This window comes from Chiloscyllium punctatum, chromosome 20 (genome assembly GCF_047496795.1).
Source record: "Chiloscyllium punctatum isolate Juve2018m chromosome 20, sChiPun1.3, whole genome shotgun sequence".
Taxonomy (NCBI): Eukaryota; Metazoa; Chordata; class Chondrichthyes; order Orectolobiformes; family Hemiscylliidae; genus Chiloscyllium; species Chiloscyllium punctatum.
The window spans coordinates 11,640,543-11,668,057 of NC_092758.1; the positions used below are offsets into that span (position 1 = coordinate 11,640,543).

Genomic DNA, 27,515 nt, shown 5'->3' on the forward strand with positions numbered 1-27,515 from the left:
AAAAGTCCCCTGATCAACCTGCCCATAGAGCTCTCTGTGAGCAGTGGGGTGAAGTCTCTAGTTGTGCAGGTAGCTAGCTCATCTCTGAGGAGACTCTCTCACCATGTCAGCCGACGAGCAGCAGAACGCTTTGCTGAATAACTCTCAACAAGATATCGCCAGCCACTCCAATGTGGAAGCTAGTGCTACTGTTACCGGCCGGAGGTGAGATTAAATCATAGGCAACCCTTCTGTTTTATGTATAATATGAAAGAAAATCCTTTGTGGAATTGTTTGCTAGTGAGAGATTTATAAAGACTTTCTTTGCCGGAGTAGCCCAGTGGCTGTGTAGAGAGAAGCAGAGTTTCTAAATCTAATGTAACTCAGATCCAGGTACTAAGTTCCGAATAAGAATTAAATCGGGCAGGAAATGCTAACTTTCTCTCTCTCTCATGGGTATCTCCAGGATTTCCTGTATTTGTTTCAGATTTCCATCCTCTGGAGTGTTTTAACCATTGTTTGCTGGAGTCAGTGGCGTGAACAGTGCGCTGTCTGTAAAACCTTTTTGAGCATGTTGTAGGGTTAGAGTCTTATGCCAGAAATTGACGTTTTAATAAATAAAAAAATAAAATCAGGCTTTTCCAGCATTTGATGGTAGTCCCTAATTGTTACTTGAGAAGATGGTGGTGTGCTGCCTTTTTGAAACACTGCAGTCCCAGGGGTGCAGGTAAACTGTGGGGGGAAATTCCAGGATTTTGACCCAGTGACAATGTGGAATAGTGATCTGGTTCCAAATCCGGATGGCGTGTTCCACTGCAGAAGATCACGACATTTTCTTTTTTTAAAAAAAGCATCCCCTTGTCTTCTCTGGTAAATGTAGCTAATCGTGAGGGAACAGGGGAGTTGTCCCCAGTGACAACAGCAGAAATTGCTGGAAAAGCTCAGCAGGTCTGGCAGCGTCCGCGGAGAGAAAGCAGAGTTAACGTTTCGGGTTGAGGAACTGTTCATGTCAAATGCATGGGAGTCGTAAACAGTATCTCAATCGGAATTTCTAACGTTCTAGCTGGGATCTTTAATGTAGACTTTTGCTCACTTTTTCCTCATGTAGCAGTGTAATTTTGTTTTGTATTTTAAAACCAATTGTCCGAGTCAAATTATCACTCAACCAACATTGTGCATACAATTTCCTTTTAAAAGTGAGCTGGTCGTTTTATGACATTACTCTTTGTGGAATCTTGCTCTTTTCAATAGTGGCTGCCTTTTCTAACTTCTAAAAGGATCTCTCAAAAATCATTGTACATGTGTAAACCCTTCTCCTCTTTAACCTGTAATTCTTGTATCTTTTATATATTACAAAATCAGTGACAGATTCTAGGAGTAAGTGTCAGTTTTCTTTGGGTAGTTCAGTCACTACACAATAGCAGCTTGACTCTTGGTGTGAAATGAATCATTCTGTCTGTTTAATGTCAGTACGTGGGACCTACTGGGGTCACAGCAGAATCCAATTAGTTCTATCTGGGATCTGAGTTTAGATTTTTTTTGCTCTCTTGCACGACGGTACAATGTTGTCACTTTAAACTTTGGAGTCCTTTGTGATTCAGTCTCTAAATCTCTGCCTTTCATAGAACATCAAACCAGCCACTGAGAAAAGAGGGTTTTAAAAAAAATTAAATTGGTGCGGCTCTGAGTTACCCAGTCATTACCAATCCCTGGTATTGGCTCTCTCAATGCTATTGAGGTAAAAGCAATGACTGCAGCTGCTGGAAACCAGATTCTGGATTAGTGGTGCTGGAAGAGCACAGCAGTTCAGGCAGCATCCAAGTAGCTTTGAAGCTTTTGCCCGAAACGTCGATTTCGAAGCTACTTGGATGCTGCCTGAACTGCTGTGCTCTTCCAGCACCACTAATCCAGAATCTCAATGTTATTGGCTGCCAACTTTACTCTCAACTACATTCAGACCCACAAACAGTCCCTCCACCAGGAGTCGCTGCTGAGCAATGAATCGGTTCAGTTCTGATCCATTCAGCCAGGCTCTTGTTAATAGTTTCAGGGTTCCCAATCCTCTCTCTATCTCCTCAAATATACTCTTGGGAAGGGTTTTTTCATTTGTGACCATGATTGAGAGGCGTTGCAAGTGAATTCAGTTCTGAACATGAGCAGAAGGAACAAATGGATCTTTTCCAGAGGTGACAAACAGTTTTTAAACATCCCAGCAATGAAATATTGGCTCCATGTCTGGGGAGTACTACACTCTTTGTAATGAAGCTCCATTCCGAACTGTAGAAGGCAGTCTGACAAGGCTGTCCTGTTCATCAGATTTTATTTTGGTTTTCCTTTCTGGGGTGGAAATGAATTTTTGGTTTGGACATTTGTTTGTTTATCTTCAACTGGGACTTCAGACCAGTGTGTGCCATTTTCATCACACTCACCATACACACACTAACGTTCTCTCTGACACTGATACAGATCGTCACACTAATACCCTCAGACACCCAGGAACATGCACTCACACAGGTAAATATGCACTGGCCCACATACACCGATGCCCACAGATGCAGAACATCCACACACAAAGGACACTTATTGTGGGCATTGGCCAGGAGCAGGACCTTTAGCTGAATTTGAATTTTTCTCAATCTAAGGTGTCACAGAACTCGATAGATATAATCTTTTAATCTTCTGGGTGTTAAACTCTTTCAGTCATGTCTTGAGCTGCTATGCATTTGAAACAGGTACAAATGATTATGTCTGCATTCAACCAGTTTAAATGTTTGAACAAGTGTCTTCTTTGAAGGATTCACTGTCCAACAACGTCTGGATGGATCTTGGTACATCCATTCATCATTGTTTAGGAAGGGATTTACATTGCCGAGTTAAGTTATTAAAGCATTAGATGTGGTTTGGCGGAGTTATATTATGGGATCACAAATCTTGTAATTGACTTTGGAGGGTAAATATTGATCTTTGATCACCAGTGCAAGGGGTCTACTTTTAGATTAGGTTTGGTTTGTATTGTGCAGAGGTTAGGATGTGGTTAGCAACTCACTTTTTTTACTAAAACTCTTTTATTTACTCCCTTCTGATTTGGCTAATGTTTAAACTAAAATCAGGGATTCAGTTATTAACAAGAAGGCAGGTGGTTAAAATCAGAGTTAATAGGAGCATATTCCTAATTACCAGCTTTGTTCCAACTGTCAAACAAAATGGCTGCTCTTCTATTGCCAGTGTTTTTTTGAGATATCTCAGCTCAGTTAGAGCTGGAAAGTAATTCCATGAACCTTGTGGAGCAGTCTCCTATAAGGTACCATCCACAGGTTACTTTTCGTTTGACTAATCAATTGAATCATTTTGTTTGGGAACTGTTTCAGGGGTGGTGTTTCCATGGCCACCAAAATGGCTGCTGTTCAGCCAGTAGGTGAACAAAGAAATGATTAAAACTGAAGTTTATGAAACATTTGATAAATAACTTACCTACAGAAGGGGGGAAGAAAAGGGAGGGAAAAATAAACAGAAATGTCTTGAAATGAACATAGGGGATCTTTTTATCTTGGTGTGTACCAGAGAAGTTAGATCAGGATGTTCAATTTAATTGTTTAACTGGTTTTTTTCCTTTTGGCCATCCAGTAAGATTAATAATCAAAAATGTCTAATTTTTAATCTTGAAAAGGGTGAAATCAACAAATCATTTCCCCAAGGGGAAGAACAAGTAACACCTACTAGGAAATGAATGTACAGGTCATTCTTGAGCTCCATTTTGAGGTACACAAAATAATTTGGGCCATTTATGCCATTCGCAAGTGTTACTGATATTTTCCCCCTATATTTTGAATTCACTTCTGACTCTGCAATCCCTTTGTTCATCCTCCTTTATAAATGTACAGCAGTTGGACTAACTGGGCGGGAGCGAGTCCGGGGCGCAGCACTGAATTGGATGGCTCTTTCAAAGAGCCAACACAACCGATGGGCTGAATAGACTCCATTGCTGCTGTAAGATGTTGTAGAGATTCGCAAAACAGTTCAAGTATTTAAAATCTTGTAAATTAACTGTGCTGGAGTAAATCCTCAGTTTCTGCCTTGGGTAAACAGTAGATCTAATTATACCAGATCATAAAAGCTGCTTTGTTTCCACTTTAGTTCACTGCCGTGCCATACTCTTGTAATGGAGGAGTGATCCATTGGCAGACTATTACTGTTTATTGCCTAGTGAATGCTGGTTGTTAAGTCAACACTTGTGACTGGAGATCCCATTATGGTTCCTTTTGTTATCCAGGATTGTTCACTATAATGAAATTATTTTCTTGCCATTGCCTGGTTTTACATTCTCTCGCTCTTGACAAAATATACAGTTTTTAAGTTCATTGCAGGAGCAGACGTCAGCTAGTCAGCCCAATCCTGAGGCTTTTGGTCAAGGTATCGTGGTATGGGTCAATAAATACTGAGCAGGAAACCGGGGTGAATATTCCGAGTTCTCCTGCAAGTGTGACCAACTGGGTGAAAACAGGCCAGAAAAGAACCCTAACACTGACCTTGAATCACTTGAGCTTTTGTTGACTATGAAAGCCAGTGGAATTTTCCAGAATTCCTGACTGTTTCACTTTTAGGCAGGAGGGGTTTTCCGTGTCAGTTTGAGAAAACATTCTTCTTATCATAAATCTGCATCGTTAGTGTAATCAGTTCATCCAGAAACTCTCTCAACATGTTCCAGTTGCAGAAACATCTCAAATGATCAGTTCTGCTGTTCCAACCTCTCCACGGCTTTGCCTCCTTTAGCACCACAACTCCCCTAGGCTTCTAGAATCCCTACACTCTGGAAGTAGGCCATTCAGCCCTTCCGGTCCACACCCAGACCCACCGCCCAATAACCTATCCTTAAGGACCATGCATTTCCCACAGCCAAATCCACCTAATGTGCACATCTTTGGACTGTGGGAGGAAACCCTTGCAAAGAACATGCAAGCTCCATACAGACAATCGCCCAAGGCTGGAATTGAACCTGGGTCCTTGGTGCTGCGAGGCAGCAGTGCTAACCACTCCTATCACCTTAATCACTGTTCTGTGTTAGGATGTGAATATTGTTGAAGGAAAAAGATCACCTGGAGTATTAGAGAGATGATGCACACTTGTTTACACAGATAAAAATGGCAATAATATTGAGTGCCCAATGTCCATTGTTACTGCAATCAATTGCCCTTTTTAAACCATGAGCCTTTTTTAACCACAGTGACTATTAACCCTTGCTTGCTCCTGCTGAGTGAAATATCTTTGGGACTTTTTCTGATACTGTTTGTCTGATCTACAAAAGTCAGAATTCTGGAAACACAACATGAATCGATCAAATTCTCTTGTAATTCACAAATTAGGGCAGTTCCCATTGGAATTTTCTAACTTTTTGATGACTATGACATCTGGGAGAACATATTCAATACTGACCAGTATTGAAGTTTTTATGGAGGAAGCAGGGGAGAACAGCCATTCACTAAACATTGTGGAGAAATGGGGAGAGATTGAGATATGAGTAAACTTAACTCGTGGGTTGTAGGGCAAGATTAACACAAAAAACCATTCATCTTATCTATACCCTGCATGATTTTAAAACCTCCATAATATCATCTCTCCAACTCCTGCACTTCAGTGAAAAAATAGGTTATAGAGTGGTTACGTTACAGGGACATTGCAGAGACTTGGGCAACTGCTCTGAACATGTCGGTTTAAAGCCCAGATTGGCACAACAGAGAAAATTTAATTCATTTAATTAAATATATTTGGGATAAAATGTTAATCTCATTTTCTGTGATCGTAAACCTACCAGATTGTCATTTTAAATAAAAATCTTGTGGTCTGCTTCTCAGCCATCCTTACCTGGTGTGGCCTACATGTGACTCCAGACCCACAGCGATAGGGTGGACTCCTAACTGCTCTCCAAAATGGAGAATCAATCCACTCAATTGTTCATCAAGGGCAATTAGGGATGGCCAAGGAATGTTTACCTTTCCTGCGATACACCTTCTGAGAATTAATATAACTTTATTTTTTTAAAAATACCATCCTAAAATCAAAACGTTACAATGGCCAAGGAGCTGATCCTTGTATCAGCTGACTGAGTTTGGAGGGGATAAAAATGTTTGTGGTAACTTAGAAAGAGGGGACCTCAGTCGGGTCATTCAGAACCATCCATGGAGAACCGATGGAAATTAAAGTCTGACCTTTCCTATACAATGTAAGGAACAACCAGAAGGAACATTCGAGGTTGACAGGTTTCTAAGTGCCAACAATGGGAATGGTGTGGAAAAACAGCACTTGATGATAATGGCAGTCACTGAATGGTGTAGCAGATTGATGGGTTCAATACATAGAAAATACCTAGAACAGTACAGGCCCTTTGGCCCTCAGTGTTGTGCTGGCCTTTTATCCTACTTTAAGATCAGAATAACCTACATACCCTTCATTGTATTATCTTCCATGTGCCTCTTCTCCTACTGAAACAATACTTCTACTGAGCAATTAAATTAGTGTTGTGAGATTTAAGGGTATTGGAATGGGAGAGGTAGTTGTGGTAAGGGGGAAGCAAAGACCATGGTCCACAATCAACAACCAACCAATCCAGCAAGAGTGAATCTGTTGACTATCCAACTGGTTGTGGTGGGATGGTCAGTCATGGGAGGAGTTGGAAAGTCACATAGTGAAAGCACAGAACATCTATCCAGATAGAGTTTTGGCAGCCACTTTGAACATGGCATTAATGATATTACTTCATTGTTCTATATTTCAGCAGCCGTACCTGCTCCAAGAGTGTCCTCTGGGTTGGTGTGACCGTGTTGGCGGCCATGCTTATTGCTGGGCAAGTTGTCAGCGTCATGTTTCTGCTGAAGCAGCAGGATAAGATAACCCACCTGCAACAGTCCACCAATCGGATCGAGCAGAAGTACGCATCAAGCCGGAACCCAATCCGTACGTACATCCTGTGTCCGTCCCCCCGTTTTCCACCCCCCCCCCCCCAGTTTACCAACTAACTGTTGTCTAAACTCTAAACCAATCTGAGAGCTGGGGGTGTGTGGCTGTGAGCAAAGCAGCAAAAAGCCAGTCAGTGAATAGACTGAGGAAGACCATGTCAGCAATTATAAATCTAATTCTACAACTACAACGATTCACAAGTTTGATTTAGCAAGAACCTCCAGCTGATTCCAATGGGGACACCCACTTGTGTTCCAATAGTCACCATGGTGGATTTGTGGTGACTATGGATGAGTTGGACTGTTCTTTATGGAGCAGTTAGTGTTGAGGAAAGATTTACTTGGGTTATTGATAATGAAAGCACTTTTCAGCCCATAATTAGGAAGGAATATTAAGTGCTTTGATATGACATGGTGGCCCAGTCCTTGAAAACTGGCCATTCATCCCAATATTTATGTTCAACACAGGCTTCCTCCTGGTTCTCTTTTTCTAGCCCCATCAATGTATCCCTCTATTCCTTTATCCATCACTTGTTTATCTAGTTTCCTCTTAAATATGTCAACACCATGAGCCAAATCTCTTTATGCAGCAATTAGTTCCACATCCTCCCCATTCTCTGGGTATGCTATTTTACTTAATTTTACTTCATTTTGTAATTTGTGTTTGTTAGATTAGACTAGATTCCCTACAGTGTGGAAATGGGCCCTTCAGCTCAAGAAGTCCACACCAGCCCTCCGAAGAGCAACCCACCCAGACCCATTCCTCTACATTTACCCCCTCACCTAACACTAAGGGCAATTTAGTGTGGCCAACTCACCTGACCTGCGCATTTTTGGACTATGGGAGGAAACTGGAGCACCCGGAGGAAACCCATGCAGACATGGGGAGAATGTGCAAACTTCACACAGACAGTTGTCCGAGGTGGGGATTGAACCCAAGTCTGTGGCGCTGTGAGGCAACAGTGCAAACCATTGTCACCCACTTGCCACCCTGCTGCCCAACAGAGTTTTTATCATGACCTCTGTCACTTATAGGTGCCATGGTAGGGCACCTAAGAAAGCTTTTTTTTTCATTGTATTTTTAATGTTAAAATACATATGACAAATAATTTGAATTCTAATTCTGAAGAATTTCTCCTCCCTCTGAAAAGAATTTTCCGTGATTTTTTTTTTCTTATTGGTTTTAATCGTGACTTCCCATCCATCCCCACCCCACTTCTGGTAAGTTGAATCAACTGTGAGATGAAGGGCTTATGCTCGAAATGTCGACTCTCCTCTCCTGCTCCTCGGATGCGACCAAACCTGCTGTGCTTTTCCATTACCACATGTTTTGACTCTGATTTCCGGCATCTGCAGTCCTCATTTTCTCCAAACTCTCTCTCTCCTCCTTTTTCCCCCCCCCCCCCCCCCCCCCCCAACCAAACGTTTTTAGTGTTTAAAGCTCCCATCAGGTTGGTCCTCCATCTCTCTCCTTTCTGGTTACAGGTAGTCACTGGGTATGAAATAGCTTGGGGAGTGTGAGGAGTCGGCGTGATCTTGAACTCTCAACCCACGATGGTGATGGAATCCGATTTATGTCAGAAATTTCAAAAGTCAAATGGATATTGGAGAGGAATAACTTGCAAGTTTCTGAGATTAAAGTCAGAAGTCCACACGACACCAGGTTATATGAAATCACAAGCTTTTGGTGTGCTTCATTAGGTTCCATCATCCACCTAAAGCTTGGATTTTCAAGCCCGTGTCTCCTCTGGAATATAGAGGGGCGGGATTTTAAGAATGTGGGACTCAATCAGACTCCTCAATTCAGAATGACAACAGCTACTGTAATGGTAGTATCCTAGCTCCAAAGACTAAAATGGAAATAATAGATTTGTTTCATCTGCATTTCAATGCCAAATATCTTGATTTGATTTATTTATTGTCGCGTGTACCTTAGTACAGTGCAAAGTTTTTTGTTTATGAGCAGTGTAGGCAGCTCATAGTAAGCAAGGACAGATTATAAGGTGAAAGAGGCATACAGGTTACATTCTGGATTAGTGGTGCTGGAAGAGCACAGCAGTTCAGGCAGCATCCAAGTAGCTTCGAAATCGACGTTTCGGGCAAAAGCCCGAAACGTCGATTTCGAAGCTACTTGGATGCTGCCTGAACTGCTGTGCTCTTCCAGCACCACTAATCCAGAATCTGGTTTCCAGCATCTGCAGTCATTGTTTTTACCACCATACAGGTTACGTTGCAAGGGTGTGTGCTAGGCAGCATAAACATTGTTTGAAGTTAGTGTCCATTCGTCAGTCCAATAATGGCTGGGAAGAAGCTGTTCCTGAACCTGCTGGTGCGTGTGTTCAGGCTTCTCACCTTCTGCCTGACTGAAGAGGTTGTGGGAGATCAATACTGGGGTGCGTTGGGTCCTTGATATTTTGGCAGCCTTTTTTTGTAACAGCAAGCTGTGTAAATGGAGCCCATGGATGGAAGGTTGGCTTCCTTGATGGTTTAGGCTGTGCGCACCACCTTCTGTAGTTTCTTGTGGTCCTGGGTAGAGCAGTTGCTGTATCAGGTTGTTATGCACCCAGTGTGCTTTCAATGGTGCAATCTGTCAATGAAGGACAGGAAGAAGGTCCTTAGAATTTTCTTTATGGTCCGAAATGTCTGGTGTATTTAAATCCCACTGCCAACTAAAATGAGGATGATATTCCAATGCATCTGTCCACATGTTAAATGCCTTACAGCACTTTGTCCAGTTGACCAAAAATGCTTTAATGCAGGTCAATACTGATACAATGGTGACTGATTTGTGGAAAATTTACTGTTGCAGAGTAGACCCCATGACCAATCAGTGCGTAAAAGTGTATCAATATTACAGCATGGTATCTCATTGTGAATTTGAATAGATAGACATTTAATGTCTAGCTGCCAGCATGTTCTAGATAACTTTAGCAATCTTTTTCCAGTGTTCCAAGGAGGATTGTTTTTTGGGGGCTACTGAAATGAAAACCGTGCGTGGGAGGCAATACAGTTTCTCTCTGGCCTTCACAATAGATCCCAAATGCAGAAGAACAGTTTGTTTTACAACCAAGGCCTTTCTGACCTATGAGGAGGTCATGTGAAAATGGTGTGGGAAAGTCCTGGAAAACTGGGAAAGAAAGCAAGGTTGATCATCTTTCTGAACCCCATTTGGAGCTCCCTTTGGAGACCAACATCCAATCCCCGATCTTCCTTTCATGCTGTCACTAAGCCGTACTAATAAAAATGCCACTGTCTTCTATTTCTTCAGGACCTAAGCCAATGATCCACTTCAGACCCATGATGATGGACATGCCCATTGCTTACATTGATCCAAATGCAGAACAGCCAAAGGTAATGTCCACTAGAGGGCATAAAGAAAACCTAGAACTCGTACTTGCGGTTGTCTCATGCTATTTCTTTTGGATCTTTCTGTGCACAACATTGACTGATTGTTGCATTTGACCAACATGAAAGCAGAGACTGATCTCCAGAACCAACTTATTGGACATAGATCTTCTGAGGATTGGATAAAGTGTTTCACAATACAAGGATTTTAATATTGGGTGCCTGTTCCAACACACATCCCACTGGAAGCTTAAAGCAACCAAGAATTGAACATGCTGTTGGAGGCAGTGGAGGAAAGTTCATCATTTTGAGGTCCACATGACTTTGGAAGGACTTCCTCCACTTGACTACTTCAGCCTCCATGTCTTCCGTCTCCCTCACAGCCTGGCTCCTGGCTTAGCTACTTGGCTTTCCAGTTGAAATTCTCCATATTCTTTTTTTTCCCACAAAACCTCACTCAGTTTCCAGCTCAGTCAATGCCCCCGTCAAGTCAGCTAATGATTCAATATGGCTACCCCAATGCCCTCTGCACTCAGCAGTCAAACCAAGTTTCAAGGCTGGTGAGCTGGCATTTGCACAACTGGCATTCCAACTCTGTCCCGCAACTGGGACTCTGCAAGAAATAACCCCTAATACTAATGCTGGATCCCAGCAGGATAGTGAGCTGGAATCACAGAAATTAGGTTAGGAAAGTGGGAGAGCATGGATCTTTGTAGAGTGAGAAATGGTTCCATTACTTGCTGTAATTGTCCAGTTTCTAGGCTGGAGGGTTGGAATTTTGGGGCACAAGTCAGCTGGGCTGGCTTTACTCCTACCCTGTGGGAATACCAAACATAGCATGATGTTGGGTTGGTAACACTGAGGCAGTGTCTGAACTTGGAGAAGGTGAGCGGGCATGGAAAGTGTCATCCTACCCTCCATTTTGAAATGATCAGTCAACATGATATTGAGGTTGTCAATGACCCAGAAATTTGCAGTTTTCCATTGGGGCCTAACCAGAGAGCAGCTCTACAGTGGATGCAGTAGGAGCTTCTGCACCCACCTCTGAGAGCCTGGATTCAACATGGCTCCTGAAAGGTGGCAGCTCTGACTCTGCAGTGTTTCCTTAGGACTGGGAGCAGCAACCTGAGGACACCATTTCCTCTGGAGAGGAATTTGAGCCCGGGGCCTTTTCTCCCAGAATGGAGAAATGTCCTCTGAGTGCCAGTGTATGCTTGCAATGCCTGTGTTCGTGTAGACCAGACCAGAGCAAGACATTGTCAGGAATGTTAATTTGAGGGTGCTTTATAATGGTTAGTTAAATGTGGAAGTGAACGGTCATCTCTTTTTTTTTCTCTCTATTTCATTTCTAACAGGCTCCAAAACCCACTCCTGCCAAACCCCTGACAGTGCTGGAACAAGTGCAGGAACTGCTGAAGGTATTGTTGAAGGGAATTTTTCAAAGATATGGTGAAGCCATAGAATGTTGCAGCACAACGGGACATCATTCAGTCCACTATGTCCATGCCAGCTGCTGGAAAGTTCTATCCAATTAGTCCCACTTCTCCAGCTTCCTACACCTGGAGCAGCAAGGGTATCACCTACATGAGAGCACCACCCTCTGCAAATTCCACTCCCCATCCTGACGTGAGAATATATGTTCATTCCTTCAGTCTTGCTGGGTCAAAGTGTTGGAACTCTCTCAGCACTTGGGGTGTCTCTGAGCTCGTTTGATTGCGGCAACTCATCAGCTTCTCGAGGGCAATTAAGGATTGGTAATAAAATGGTGGATTAGCCAGAGACACTATCATCTCATGAGTGATTTACACTTTTTTAAAAAAAAAAGCTCTTCCCTCGACCCCTGTGACTCTTTACTGAGTGTTTATGCAAATCCTTTCAGCATTTATCATTTAATTTGTCACCACACATTCTGGTCATGAATTCCAGCAACTCACTGGGTTATTAAACCACCTCATCCCCTATCTGGTATTCATACCAATTTATCTAAACAAAACAGTGTCCTCTATTAATGACCCCAGGCTCCACCCCACTTTCTGTTTTCTCCACAAAATCCATTCACAATTGTGAAGATCTCCGTTTGAAGGAGACCGTCCCCTACTTTCCCATTATTTCACATACCCGATGCTGTTCACCTCTGACACCATTCTCGCAAATCTCTGCTGTGCCCTCTCTCTGGGAACTTAGCATCATTCCAAATGTCTGGTGTCTGGAATTGGCTCCAATGCCCCAACTGGGGCTGACCTACCAATTTTAAAGATTGCTCAAGGATATTGTAAATGTTGAGGGCTGCAGGGGAAGAGAATGGTTAGTGCAAAGGGTATGAATTAGAGAGCTCCTTCAGAGAGCTCGCATGTGCCCAATGGGCTGAATAATTCTATTGCACCAACTCACTGTCTCATTTGTGACTTGAATATAGCACTGCTGCCTCACAGAGCCAGTGTCAAAAGAACCTAAGAACAAGGAGCAGGAGTAGGCCATCTGGCCCTTTTAGCCAGCTCTGCTGTTCAATAAGATCATGGCTAATCTTTTTGTGGAGTCAGCTCCATTTATCCACCCCCTTGCAGTAACCCTTAATTCCTTTTCTGTTCAAAATTCTATGTATCCAAGCACCCAGGTTTGATTCCAGCCTCTGGTGACTCTGTCTGTCTGTGTGGGTTTCCTCCCACAATCCAAAGATGTGCAGATTAGATGGATTGGCCATGCTAAATTGCCCCTAGTGTCTGGGGTTGTGCAGGGTAGGGGAATGCAGGCTGATGCCAATAGGTAGGTATGAGTCAGTGTGGGATGCTCTTCAGAGGGTCAGTGCAGACTCAATGAGCCCAATGGACTCTATCTGCACTGTAGGGATTCTGTGTTTCTTGAAAAAGGACACCAGGTATTGAAGGCTTTGATCATTCTCACACCTCCTTTGCCAACCATGGGGGAAAAAGCAACTTGATGGACTCTAGTTCCAATTTGTGTGCAGCCTGTACTTTAGCATGTGGCTTTAGTGTAATTGAATGAATGATTTGGCTGGTGAGGAAAAGGTCTGCCAAGTGATGACGTTGTCTTGATTTTTCATTGGCAGAAAGATAACATAACCAAGGAGATTCCAGAATTTAACAGCACTTTCTCTGCCAACCTTGACCTGTTGCGAGACAGCATGACTGAATCCGAATGGCAGGTTAGTGTTGATGACATTGAATTGCAGGCAATTTGGCCCATTTCTATACTGACTTCTACACGCTCAAAGCTGCCTCTCGTTCTATATCTCCTCACCCTACCAGCCCGAACCTTCTGTTCCTTTCTCCCACATGATATAAATGAATAAACTGATTATTGTGCATTAAGAAATGAATAAATATTCATCAGGAGTCTGTCTGGCTTTCCTTTTTTATACTTTTCATCCCAACTACTCAGTGGTAGTGAATTCCAGAATGTAATTCCTCCTGCTACTGGATTTAATGTGTTATGCATTTTGGATTCTTTTACAAAGTAGGAAGTGGAAGAGTCCATTCAGTCCATTGAAGGCTGACCACAAGTGAGTGCCGTGTTATATGAATTTTAGTGCCTGTGTGATGCCAGCTGTGTAGACTGATGTCTCAATGACTGGCAGATCATATCAGACAGCACATTCTTTTGTGTGCTCAAGATAGACTGAGTACTGATAGTATTCAACCAAACCAAAACTCAGAACATAATGTTGAGTGTTAAATATGGTTCTGTGATAGCACAGCACTTATTGAAAAAGCCTGAGTGTTTTACAAATTACACTCCTAACACACTTAACATCAGTAATGCTCTTACTGTGGATTCCTTATGCTTGCTACACAAATTCAGACACCTGGATCTCTCCTCTCCAGAAGAAGGGCATACCCTTTTTTGAATTTAAATACCATTGTGAGGGACATTAATTCCCTGGTGCATTCTCCATGGCTCACATTAATTAGGGTCAGCTTGCCAACGAATCAACACTTTTTTTTACAAGTTGTATAAATTGATGTTCCCTTTGAAATTTGGCATTCTTGCATTTGTCCTGATGAGTGCAGGGCAAAAAGCTTTGGTACCATTCTGTTTTTATTTTACAGTTGCACTCAAATTTAATTCCCTCGCTTGGCGTCCACCCACAAACCAGTTCAGATGACCCACTCCCAATCCTTAATAACTTACCATTGCTGCATCTTTGCTGCTTACAGGACTTTGAAGGTTGGCTCCGAAACTGGCTCCTTTTCCAACTCGTGCAAGAGAAGAAACCTGTGCCGACAACCAGCGCACCCCACCACGAGCCAATGCCTGAACCCGAACCCCAACCCAGTGGTACGTGACTATGTCATATATTTCATTCCTTGTCCTGAAGGGGGTGATCTCTCTCAGCTGGCTCACCTTCAGCGTGCATCAGTAAGAATGAAGATCTTGCATTTATTTGTTTCACCTTCTGAGGGCACGTCAAAGCTAGGCGTTAGGCGATGGACATCTTCGGCAGTACAATCACTGTTGCTTTGCAATGTTGACTAATGACGTAGCCTACATGATGACCAATCTGTTGTACAAACAGAAATTGGGATCAGTGAACATAGGTTTCACCTGAGAGATCCATGTTACAACAAACTCTCAATATTACAAAACTCATAATCCTGAGAGCCAGGCTTGTACCCTGGGGACATGGAGCCAGAACCTACAGAGAACAGGTGGAATTTCAATTCAGTTGAAACATCTGGAATCAAAAGCTATTCATGGTAATGGTGGTCATGACAACCATCAATTGTTATGTACATCTATCTTGTTCTCGCGTCCTTACAGGTAGGAAACTGCAATTCTTACCTAGTCTGGCCTATACGTGACTCCAGACCCACAGCAATGTGGTTAGCTGTTAACCCTCCCCAGCTGTTTGGATCAAAGGACTGTCAAAGATTGGTGACAAATGCTCACCTTGGTAGGGAACACCTAAAGGAACAAATACAGGAATTTCAGGAGCTCCTGTGCTGTTAATGAAGTGCATTTTAGAGTCGTCTGCATGGAGGCCATTAAAGATCCCAAGGAAATAGGGAAATTCTTACTGAATGTCCAATGCCAATATTTGGCCCTCAACCAACTTCATTTTCTTTTTCATAACAAAAAGCAAATTATTCACTCACTATCTCAATGATCAGTGTGTGGCCTTTCTGGATCGAAAAGGAAACTTTCGTAAGGAAAGACCCACAGGACTGTTAAAGTTATAACCCAGAAAGAGGCCATTCAGCCCATCATGTCAACATTGGCTGGTTATGCATCTGCCCATTGTAATCCCACTTTCTGGAACCTGGTCTATTGCCTTGTTGGTTCCACTACTTTGGGGGAAACATTGAGGTTCCTTTGTAAATGAGGTTCAGGTCACTGCCTGAACTGCTAAACTGGGCAGTGAATTCCTGACCCCCCACCACCCTCATTATAATCCTTCCATCTGTCATCTTCAATACATGCCCACACGAGGGGAAAGAGGAGGAGAGAAAGAGAACAAGATAGCGGTGCTGATGTTAGAGAGAATATTCTGGAATTTTCCTCCAGGGAGGGGTTGGAGTAAATTGTGGAGAGGGAGGGATGAGGACACAGGGGGAGGGCTAAGGCCATGGAGAGACAGAGGGAAGGGTGCAGGGATTTGAAAGCTGTTCTGAGAATCTTCAAATGAGGCTCTACTAGGAGCTGATGAAGGCTATGAGCACCATGGGAAGGGACAGTAAGCGAATCCCATCAGTACCAAACTGCTGTCTCCAACCAGAGGTGAATGTATCATTCTAACTTTCTTCTGTATGTTTGAATCTCCTTCTTTGTTCCCATATACAACAGGGCAAAAGATTTACTCCAGCTTTGTGATGAAACCAATGATGGTTAGCCTTCCAGAATCTGACAAGGCTCCAGAAGCAAAAATAGGTAACTCTTCAAAATCTGTGTTCAGTCCAGAGCAAATGCAGGATTGGGAGGGACTGCTCTGGGTATAGTGAGAGTATACACCCCCCTTCCCACTGTGGAGATTGCAGTCATCAATGGATGGAAGAGAAAGTTCGAAATGGTATGATGATGATTTGCACTTGCTCAGTCAGATTGTCCATTTGCCCAGAACCAGGGGACTGCATACACACAGGGAAGAACATTCCTAACCAATCTGTTTAAACAACATTGGACCTGCTTTTAACCCTTGGATCTTGGATATGAATAGATTGTGAATGAGTTAAGGTCAGACTTGATGCTGAATGATTTAGGAGTACAGAGTCTGTGGAACAGGCTCCAAGCCTGTTGATTTTATTCAAATGCACTGGGTTTCATTCAGAAAATTTCCAACAGTTTGAGTAACTTTGAGTCTTAACAGTACAGAGGCTAACCTGCTGGGAGGAACAGATGGCTTCTTCTCCCTTGTGTAGGTCTGATGTTGGTTGATCATCAACCAGTCAAAACACCACCGAATTGATGCTCGCTCTGGTTAACCAGTATCTTCACTAGTGTGGTGCCAAGTCAGTGAGACTTTGAGCCAAAGCCCATAAGATGTACAGGGTTGGATGTACCAGAATGGATTCTGGATTAGTGGTGCTGGAAGAGCACAGCAGTTCAGGCAGCATCCAACGAGCAGCGAAATCGGCGTTTCGGGCAAAAGCCCTTCATCAGGAATAAAGGCAGTGAGCCTGAAGCGTGGAGAGATAAGCTAGAGGGTGGGGGTGGGGAGAGAGTAGCATAGAGTACAATGGGTGAGTGGGGGAGGAGATGAAGGTGATAGGTCAAGGACGAGAGGGTGGAGTGGATAGGTGGAAAAGGAGCTAGGCAGGTAGGACAGGTCCGGACAAGTCAAGGAGACAGTGCTGAGTTGGAAGTTTTGAAACTAGGATGAGGTGGGGGAAGGGGAAATGAGGAAACTGTTGATGTCCACATTGATGCCCTGGGGTTGAAGTGTTCCGAGGCGGAAGATGAGGCGTTCTTCCTCAGGGCGTCTGGTGGTGAGGAAGCGGCGGTGAAGGAGGCCCAGGACCTCCATGTCCTCGGCAGAGTGGGTGGGGGAGTTGAAATGTTGGGCCACAGGGCGGTTTGGTTGATTGGTGCGGGTGTCTGAGATGTTTCCTAAAGCGCTCTGCTTGGAGGCGCCCAGTCTCCCCAATGTAGAGGAAACTGCATCGGGAGCAACGGATACAATAAATGATATTAGTGGATGTGCAGGTAGAACTTTGGATGTGGAAGGCTCCTTTAGGGCCTTGGATAGAGGTGAGGGAGGAGGTGTGGGCACAGGTTTTACAGTTCCTGCGGTGGCAGGGGAAAGTGCCAGGATGGGAGGGTGGGTCGTGGGGGGGGCGTGGACCTGACCAGGTGGTCACGGAGGGAACGGTCTTTGCGGAAGGTGGAATGGGGTGGGGAGGGAAATATATCCCTGGTAGTGGGGTCTTTTTGGAGGTGGCGGAAATGACGTCGGATGATTTGGTTTATGCGAAGGTTTGTAGGGTGGAAGGTGAGCACCAGGGGCATTCTGTCCTTGTTACGGTTGGAGGGGTGGGGTCTGAGGGCGGAGTTGCGGGATGTGGACGAGATGCGTTGGAGGGCATCTTTAACCACGTGGGAAGGGAAATTGCGGTCTCTAAAGAAGGAGGCCATCTGGTGTGTCCTATGGTGGAACTGGTCCTCCTGGGAGCAGATACGGTGGAGGCGGAGAAATTGGGAATACGGGATGGCATTTTTGCAAGAGGTAGGGTGGGAAGAGGTGTAATCCAGGTAGCTATGGGAGTCGGTGGGTTTGTAAAAAAAAAAAAACGTCAGTGTTAAGTCAGTCGTCACTAATGGAGATGGAGAGGTCCAGGAAGGGGAGCGAGGTGTCAGATGGTCCAAGTAAACTTAAGGTCAGGGTGGAATGTGTTGAAGTTGATGAATTGCTCAACCTCCTCGCAGGAGCACGAGGTGGCGCCAATGCAGTCATCAATGTAGCGGAGGAAGAGGTGGGGAGTGGTGCCGGTGTAATTACGGAAGATCGACTGTTCTACGTAGCCAACAAAGAGACAGGCATAGCTCGGGCCCATACGTGTGCCCATGGCTACCCCTTTGGTCTGGAGGAAGTGGGAGGATTCAAAGGAGAAATTAAGGGTGAGGACCAGTTCAGCCAAACGAATGAGTGTCGGTGGAAGGGTACTGTTGGGGACATCTGGAGAGGGAAAAACGGAGGGCTTGGAGGCCCTGGTCATGGCGAATGGAGGTGTAGAGGGATTGGATATCCATGGTGAAGATGAGGCGTTGGGGGCCTGGGAAATGGAAGTCTTAGAGGTGGAGGGCGTGGGTGGTGTCTCGAACATATGTGGGGAGTTTCTGGACTGGGGGGGATAGGACAGTGTTGAGGTAGGTAGAGATGAGTTCAGTGGGGCAGGAGCATGCTGAGACAATGGGTCGGCCAGGGTGGTCAGGCTTGTGGATCTTGGGAAGGAGGTAGAACCGGGCAGTGCGGGGTTCCCGGACTGAGGTTGGAAGCTGTGGATGGGAGATCTCCTGAGGAATGGTGCTGGGGATAAGTCAGGCTATGAGGACAGACACGAGACTATGGGATTAGCCTGCATTAGAAATAAGAAAACAAAGATTTAATCAAGATTTGCCTTTTTGGCTTAAAGAATTGATTTTAAAGGAAAGATTGACTCTCCAGCCACAGGAAGTGATCACAATAAAGTTAAGAGAAACCTTTTTTGTTGTCGACTAAGGAGAATACTTACAACTGGGATGTTTTTGAGGCTGGGTCAATTGCATCTAAGGAAAAGGCAGATAAGTTGTCATGATGAAAATGCAGAGCCCAAAACTGGTGGTTGAGTCGGTTTAATTTGAGGACAGTCGGGTCTCCTGATCTTAGAGCTCACGGCTCAATCATGAGGTTACACGACCACCAAGCCAAACTGGCATGGCCGTTCCTGAGGCCTTATTGATAAATTGGGGAAGGTTCTAAACCAACTTAGTCACGTAAGAGTAATTGTCTTGCTCAGAGCAGGAGGTCTATGATTAAATTCTTGATGTGGGCATTGGTGGCAACAGTCATCAATGAGGGTAATGGCTGACCTTTGTCTTTGAATCCCTGCACTCCATGAGAAATTCCTTGCAGAATCTGAAGGCTTTGGTGAGCCACTTCCTGAGAACAATTCAGGTCAACCGTGTGGTGTAATATGTTGGCTCAGACCAGGTAAGCACAGCAGGTTTCTCTGTTTATGGGCAACACAACAGCGTCTTGGTCACGTACACTGTTTTCACTTCAATGATATCAATGTCCTATTTGTGAACTGTACTCCCAACACCCAGCTGGAATTGGAAGTTGAGTTTCTAAGGTTCATTTACAGACCTCTGGATAATGGGTCCAGTCATAGAACCAGTGCATTGCATTTATTTTTGAATCCTACAAACATTTTAGCAGCACTCTAATAAAGCAATTAACCATGAATTGCCTCCCAGCCTGTGAACTGACTCCCATATCATAAACCCTACCCAACCTTTGAATCTTCTCCCACAGCCAGTGTGCACCCAGCTGTATCACTTGGGGGGGAAAAACCAATTCCATATCAATATTCTGCAGTACCCTCAAGTAATCCTCTAAGCTGTGAATTCAGCTTGTAGTTCTGTTATTCAACACCAGGCTTCCATAGATTTGCAATCTATGGGTTTGAAGAGCTTGCTGCAGGCTCATCTCGCAATCGAAGTGACTGTTGGATGTTCCATGTCAGCCCAGAGGCTGCCCACACTGAATCTGTCTGTTGAATCCAGGTCTGATCTTCTCATTCTATGCAGGGCAACTGTTCTGAAGGATCGAGTCTCTTCAGGTTCTTTTGAGTGATTAAGGTACAGCTTTTCACTTGCACACCTTCTTTAACAGGCACAAGATCAGAAGTCACACGACACCAGGTTATAGTCCAACAGGTTTATTTGAAATTGCAATCTTTCAGAGCGCTGTGACTAAGGTGCTTTGTGATTTCAAATAAACCTGTTGGACTGTAACGTGGTGTCCTGTGACTTCTGACCTAGTCCAACACCACCATCTCCATGGCTTCTCAAGGAGGAGGTCTCCAGTTTTTTTGTGTGTGATCTTGTTGTCCCGCATACCATTTACTCTGGATGCTGGATACAAACTCTCATCCCTCCAACTATTCCATTCCCTTCTTTTACTGGAGAACATGTCCGAATTAGTAGGGTTACAAATCACAGCTCCAGTAGCATCACCCAATTGCATCAACATCAACAGAAGCTCAGGGGCATAGTAAAATATCTCAAAGTACTTCACTGACCACCTAGAAACACAAGGACCTAGCAGAACAAACAGGGCCAAGGAGGTAGCTTTTTAGAACAAAATAGGGAAGGAACTGGAGAGATTTTGAAACGGAATTCCAGAGCTTGGCCCTAAGATACTTAAGGGCATGGCTGACAGTATTGGTGTAATTAAGGCTACACAGGAGGCCAGACTGAGAGAGGGTGCAGCAGTTTCAGTACACTGAGGTTACACAGACTGGGGAAGGGGAGAGTCTAGGTTGGGGTTAAACACAAGTGGTGAGAATTCTAAAACCCTGAAGGTGGGCTACAGGCAGAGGCGTGTGCGTGGAGCAAACCATCAATGTGATGTCAAACATTATCTTCCCTCGTTCAGTGCTCAGCACGGACACAGAGTGTCAGAGACGTCACAAAGACCCGGTTGTTCCAGGAGCTTTCCGTCCCAGTTGTGATGAGATGGGAAACTATGAGTCAAAACAGTGTTGGCCAAGCACAGGATACTGCTGGTGCTGTTATCCGAATGGAACAGAGATCTTGGGAACAGCCTCTCGCGAGAATTTAACCTGCGAAAGTACGTTTCAGTTTTCTTAATCTACGTGAGAGCATGAATGTGATGTAAAAATCCTCCATGTCCTAGGGAATGAATTCACGCACTGGAGGAGCCTGTGTTCCCATGCAGCAAGACCTGGACAATATCCAGGGTTGGGCTGCTTTGGGGCAAGTAGCACTCTGATTACACAAGAACTCCGAAAATAAGAAAGGAGCCAGCCATCAGTCCTACACATTCAGTGGCATTATCATCAATGATTTTTTTCCCCCACCATAGATGTCACTAATTACCTCAAATTTAAAAGGCTTTGGAGTTGATGAGTGCAGTGGCTACAACAACAAGTCAGAAACTGGGAATTCTGTGGTGAGTGTGATGGATTCTTTCCCACCTGCCTGGATGAGTGCAACTCCAACACCACAACAGCATTTAGGATGATGCAAGACACTTCATTGGTATGGCATGCACAGATGTGCACTCCCTGCACCACTGATGCACAGTCGCAGCAGTGTGTACCATCTACAAGATGTACTTCAGCAGCTTGCCAACATATTTTCACTAATCTCCCAAGCTGACAAGATCATCTGGTTGGAAGGATAAGGACAACAGGCACACCACTATCCACAAATTTCCCATCAAGCCACACACCATCCTAATATGGAAATATATCGCTGTTTCTTTACTGTCGCTGGCTCAAAATCCAGAAATTCCCTCCCTACCAGCATTATGGGTCTACCTACATGCCAAGGGCTGCAATAGTTCAAAAACCCTCCCTCTGAGTGTGTGTGTGTGTGTGTGTGTGAGAGAGAGAGAGAGGGAGAGATGGGCAATAAATGCTGGCCCAGCCAACAATGCTCACGTTAATGAATAAAATAGGTACAGGAATGAAGCCCATTGGAGCCTGTCCCCTACTTAATGGTTTGTACCTCAGCTCCATTTTTCCTACCTTTGCTCCAGATTTCTTGATCGCCTGATCATAAAAGCAGTCTGGCCCAAACGATCTAGTAGATCACTTTCCCAGGGTGTTCCTGATTTCCATAACCCCTTGTGTGAAGATCTTGTGTTTAATTTCACTAGGAGGTGGGTCTGTGACCAATTTAAAGACTAGATTCCCTCGTTTTTTTTCCGATGTACCCCTAACTCCCCCTCTCGGCATCAGCAGAAAAGCTTTATCTTTTTCTTAACTGAAACACAAGAACTAGGATTGGGAGTAGGCCACCTGGCACAGCGAGCCTGCTCCACCATTCAACAAGATTATGGCTGGTCTTTTTGTAGACTCAGCTGCACTTACCTACCCGCTCACCATAACCCTTCATTCCTTTACTGTTCAAAAATCTATCTTTGCCTTTAAAAGTATTCAATAAGATAACCTCAACTGCTTCACTGGGCAGGGAATTCCAGTGATTCACAACCCTCTTGGTGAAGAGGTTCCTCCTGAACTCAGTCTGAAATCTGCAGCCCCTTATTTTGATGCTACATCCCCTACTGGAAACAAACCTCCCTGCTTCTACCTTATCTATTCCCTTCATAATTTTATATATTTCTATAAGGTATCCCCTCATTCTTAGATCATTTTAAACCTTTCAATTGGATCAGGCCTCAGGTGGAATACAAATTCAGTTGAGCCCAAAGGCAGGATTGCACAAGGTCCAAGTATTGGAATCTTCCAGAAGGAAGAGGTCAACTACAGGGATCAGGAGTGAGAACGCTTGGATACTGAGCTCAGTAATTGTTAATTTGATGCAGCAATGACAACCAATGCAGCACATCTTAAAGAAGGCTTTAAGGATGATTTGGATCTTTGATTGAATTGGATTGTCAATTCTTTGATATTTGGATTCAGGTCACTGAATTACATTAACAATCCATCCCTCCACATTGGAGAAGCCGGTGTCCATGTACATGCACTATCCTATGAATGTAAATCAAAAATTGCGAGAGTTACAATGTGCAGGGAGTCCCTTTGGTCCATTGTGTCTGTCTGCACCAGCTCTTCAAAGAGCAAATTAATAAAGCAGTGAAAACTTGTATTACCCCTCCACATAGCCCATCTACACGTGCCAGTGTAATATTCCTTGCCTAACCATTGAATTCTCTCCCACATTCACTCTTCCCCTATAATAGAATCTAACCTTCAATTTAATCTGCGCTGTACTCTATACCTGTTCGTGCCTGTTCATCTATGTGCATGAGAGAAACCACCCGAATCAATGTTTCTGGAAGCCCAAAGGGACTCCGTCTTAAAACAGCAGCCCATCTTTCACTAGCCAAGATTAAATCAGCCAACCCTCCTTCACTATCAAAGATTAAACTGTACAAAGTGCATAAAGAATTACCTATGACAGGCTGGATTTTAATAAAGCTTTAATAAATTGTCATTTTTATTTTCAATTTCCTCTTGCCTGTCTTTAATTGAGGTTTATTTCGATCTTTAGGCTTTAGAAAGTCAGATGATCTGAACATGTCTGGCTTGGCAGCAAGTAAGTAACCAGTGGGTTTTTTTTTAAACAAGCTTCTGAAATTAGAATTTGAATAGAATAGACACACCATATGCAGTCCAGTTGTGTATAGGCTCCTCATAAACCCTGTCCAAAACTCTGCTGTCCACATCTCTACTTGCACTAAGACTCAGTCTGCAGTTACCCCCCCTCCCCCCCACCCCCAACTTCTTAACGTCCTCCCTGATCTCTGTTGGTTCCTGTTTAGACAATGATCTATTTCAGTGTTTAGATCAGAGTGGTGCTGGAAAAGCACAGCAGATCAGGCAGCATCCGAGGAGCAGGAAAATCGACGTTTCGGGCAAAAGCCCTTCATCACGAGTAGAGGGAGGAAGCCTCCAGCGTGGAGAGGTAGAAATAAAGTGAATGATCTATTTCAGACTTTTTATTCCAGTCGATTCAGCCTGTCCTTGAGTGGGAGTGGGGTTGGAGAGGTGTGAGCAGGTAGAGATGATCTGCTTATGGTTTGTGGCTCTGTTTGCAAGTACGGTCCAGGTGGTGGAGAGGTGGTAACATTGCTGAGCTGGTTGATGCAAGGCCCAGGGGATTGGAGTTTTAAATCTCACGGTGGGAACTGCTCAAATTCAATCAATGACTATGGAATTAAAAGTGTGTCTCAGTAAAAGTGACCATGAAACTGTTGTGTATGTATTACCATAAACAGCCACCTTTATTCACTAAACCTTACCTGTTTTGGCCTGCGTGTGACTCTAGATCAAAATGTTCTCTGAAGTGGCCTAGTTAAGGGGCTTTAACAGACTCCTCTTGAAGGGATGAATTGCCTATTTCGGCACCTATTTGCTGTCAGTGACAAATCCTGGATGAGCCAACAATATGTATCCAGGGACAAATGTGCTCATGAAAATTGTATTCAAGGGAAATTAGAATATGTTTCAAACTAAATATTAAAGAGGATGGTTTTGGATCTGCATTTCTTCATTGAGTTGGTTTCTTGGCCCTGAGTTGGGTGATTGTGTTCGAATCTCAATCTTGAGACTTGAGCACAAAATCTCAATGGACTCTCTCCATTGCTGTTGGATGCCCCGAGCTGCTCTTTCAGGTGAACTTCAAATGTTCTCTGAGCACTTTATTAAAGGAGTGCGTTACTCCTGGCGTCATGGCCAACATTTATTGATTTAATTTTTAATTTCATGTATTTATTGAATTCAAATTCCGCATCTGCCATGATGGAATTTGAACCGAGGTCCCTTGGAGCATTACCTGGGACTCTGGGTTAATGATCCAGTGATCATTCCATGAGGCCATCACCTCTCCCAATAGCCAATGTTTATCTTAAATTAATCCATCAAGTTGTCAATCACCAAAACCATATTATTTGCTGATTATCTGTTTGCTGTTAATGTAGATATTGCCAGCCACATTTCCTACATTTTAATAAAGACTGCACTTTGAAGATTTTTCATTGGGTGTAAAGTGCTTTGGAATATCCTAAAGCCTTTCTTTAGTTTGAATCTTTGGAAATGTCTCACAAAAGGGGGGGGCACAGTGACACAGTGACACAGTGGTTAGCACTGCTGCCTCACAGCGCCAGAGACGTGGGTTCAATTCCTGCCTCAGGCAACTGTCTGTGTGGAGTTTGCACACTCTCCCCGTGTATGCGTGGGTTTCCTCTGGGTGCTCCGGTTTCCTCCCACAATCCAAAAATGTGCAGGTCAGGTGAATTGGCCATGCTAAATTGCCCGTAGTGTTAGGTGAAGGGGTAAATGTAGGGGAATGAGTCTGGGTGGGTTGCTCTTCGGAGGGTCGGTGTGGACTTGTTGGGCCGAAGGGCCTGTTTCCACACTGTAAGTAGTCTAATCTAATCTTCGTACAGAATCCAGATGAAAGCAACGTGAAGAAAATTGCAAAATGTTGGGTGAAATTTTGTAAACTCATGTAAACTTTCTTTTTCATTTCAGTGAATTAAGAGCTCACTGGGGAAAAGCAAGCAAAGTCTGACCAGCTTCACTCCAGACATCATACATTAATTGCAACTCCTGATTTTTATTAACCTTGGGTATGATTGCTAACTATTGAGAGCTGACCTCCTTATCTGGCTGATGTACTTTCCATTTTTCTTAAAGACCTGTCCTCACTAATGATTTTTTAAAGAGAGGAACAAATTGCCCGAACCTTTGATACTGCTCACTTCCCTAAAAAGAGACTTACTCCCACTAGGCGTTCCATTTCATCCAGTGTCATCCCCCCCCTCCCTCGAGGTTGGTTCTATTCTTCTGCCAAGTTATAGCAGGACAATGACGATGATGTTTCATGAATTTCAAGGTCTTTGAAGCTTGTCAATAATTTAATTCAGAAGTGCAAGAGACCTGGATTTTAAAACGTCACACAGGACCTATTTAATTCCAACAAAATCTAGACTGCTGCAAAGGAAATTAAATAACTTTGCAATGGAGCCCTGAGATTAATGATAACCTTCCGCTGACACACAGAACATGGCTGGGAATCAAAATGGGACAGTAGTGTGAGGTTGGGACCCTTCATAGAGTGTTCTGTTGATGAGTTCCAATCCTCCTGTAGCTACTGGCCTATCCATTTCAATTTGAAATTACAACCCCAAATCATTCACTTACTCTGCTTTGGTGCCTTAGAATTTCCCCACTAACTGCAGTGACAGGACTATCATCACATAGACCACAGAAGAAGATTATCACCAACACTTTCTCAAGTGGCAACTGGGATACTCAGTAAATGTCAGCTTTGCCAGCATCACCCATATTTGGGTTCAGAAGCAGGCAATGTATTTGAAATTTATTTCATGTCAATTTGCTTTTTGAAGTGAAGTGATTTTTTTTTGCCCACATCTCCATATTTTTATGATTAAAGGCTGGAGTTTTTTTTATCAAGATATCTGTTTATATTCCCAGGCTATCCTTCACCAGACCTTGCAGAAGCACCCACATTATAACTCTGCACCTGATTTTTGGTTACATAGAATATGTAGAACAGAAATAGACCATTCGGTTCAGCCAGCCCACGCTGGTGTTCATACGCCACTAAATTGACCATCATAACTCTTCTCCCTCAAAGCCTTGTCCAAATGATAACAAAAAGGACACAATCCTGATGAAGGACCATCACCAGAAGGTCATTATGCACAATCACTTTTTAAAAGCTGTCATTGTCTATAAGCAACGTGTGAAAACTGTTATTGCTTCTTAATCTTTTTTATTTGTAACTCAATGGTGATTGCTTAATTGTAGATGGGGATAAATATTTTGCAATAAAGGGAGGGAATTCTGTTCTTGTGTTCTGTTTTGGACAATAGAAGTGCCTAGCTTCAACTTAAAAGTCAAGTCTTTGCCTGGTTCTTGGAGCCTAGCAAAAAGGCCTCAATCCATCATCAAGGCCTGTGAGTGTGAATAGTGAGTGGAAAAGATTTAATGATAGGGTTGCCAAATCTCCTGGAGCCTTCAAAAATGAGCGATTCATTGGCAGGACATTGATGGAGAATAACCATTGGCAAATTTCAAAATAGTTCCACGTATTGTTTCCATTTAGTGGGGGAAGTGGGGGCAACAAGCCCTGATTGACTGACACTCAAGCCTCACCCCAATCTGGTAGTTTTGGGACAGATTATTTGAGATGGACATTCAGGTTGGGTGACCATTGAATGAGGAGATAGAAATAGTAGGTCATGTGATGAAGCCTTCAGGAATATGACAAACTACCGTTCACAAACCAATTTTTCAGTGCTTTTGTCTATTTTTTTGCTTCCTACACATTCATGTACACAGGGCAAAGGCAACTATTCAAGAGAGAAAAAGTGAAATCTTCAAGGCAATGAGAATAAAGACTTGACAAAATCTGCTCGATCTTTCTTTTCTCCAATTTGCTGTTGTATAACACAATGAAACTCAAACACCAAGGAGAATGTGGGGTGCAAAGGGCCAATTTCTCCTCATGTCTATTGCATGCAAGTCCTTAATCACTCACAAAACCAGTTACAAAGCAGATGTGCCA

The 27,515-nt window shown here is 43.7% G+C and overlaps 1 protein-coding gene across 3 annotated transcripts; it reads left to right on the top strand.

Annotated features, from left to right (window-relative positions):
• Positions 1-27,358, top strand: cd74b (CD74 molecule, major histocompatibility complex, class II invariant chain b). Of its 3 annotated transcripts, none has more exons than XM_072590320.1 (10): positions 1-204; positions 6,752-6,927; positions 10,198-10,280; positions 11,630-11,692; positions 13,342-13,437; positions 14,450-14,570; positions 16,077-16,160; positions 20,866-21,060; positions 23,472-23,516; positions 25,454-27,358. In XM_072590320.1, exons 1-10 carry the CDS (start codon positions 104-106, stop codon positions 25,459-25,461), a joined length of 972 nt encoding a protein of 323 aa, XP_072446421.1. In that variant the 5' UTR covers positions 1-103; the 3' UTR covers positions 25,462-27,358. The 3 variants fall into 3 exon arrangements, with proteins under 3 accessions (XP_072446421.1, XP_072446420.1, XP_072446422.1); XM_072590319.1 differs by having other exon boundaries at positions 4-204; positions 6,749-6,927; XM_072590321.1 differs by lacking the exon at positions 23,472-23,516 and having other exon boundaries at positions 5-204; positions 6,749-6,927.
• Positions 27,359-27,515: the final 157 nt, after the last annotated feature.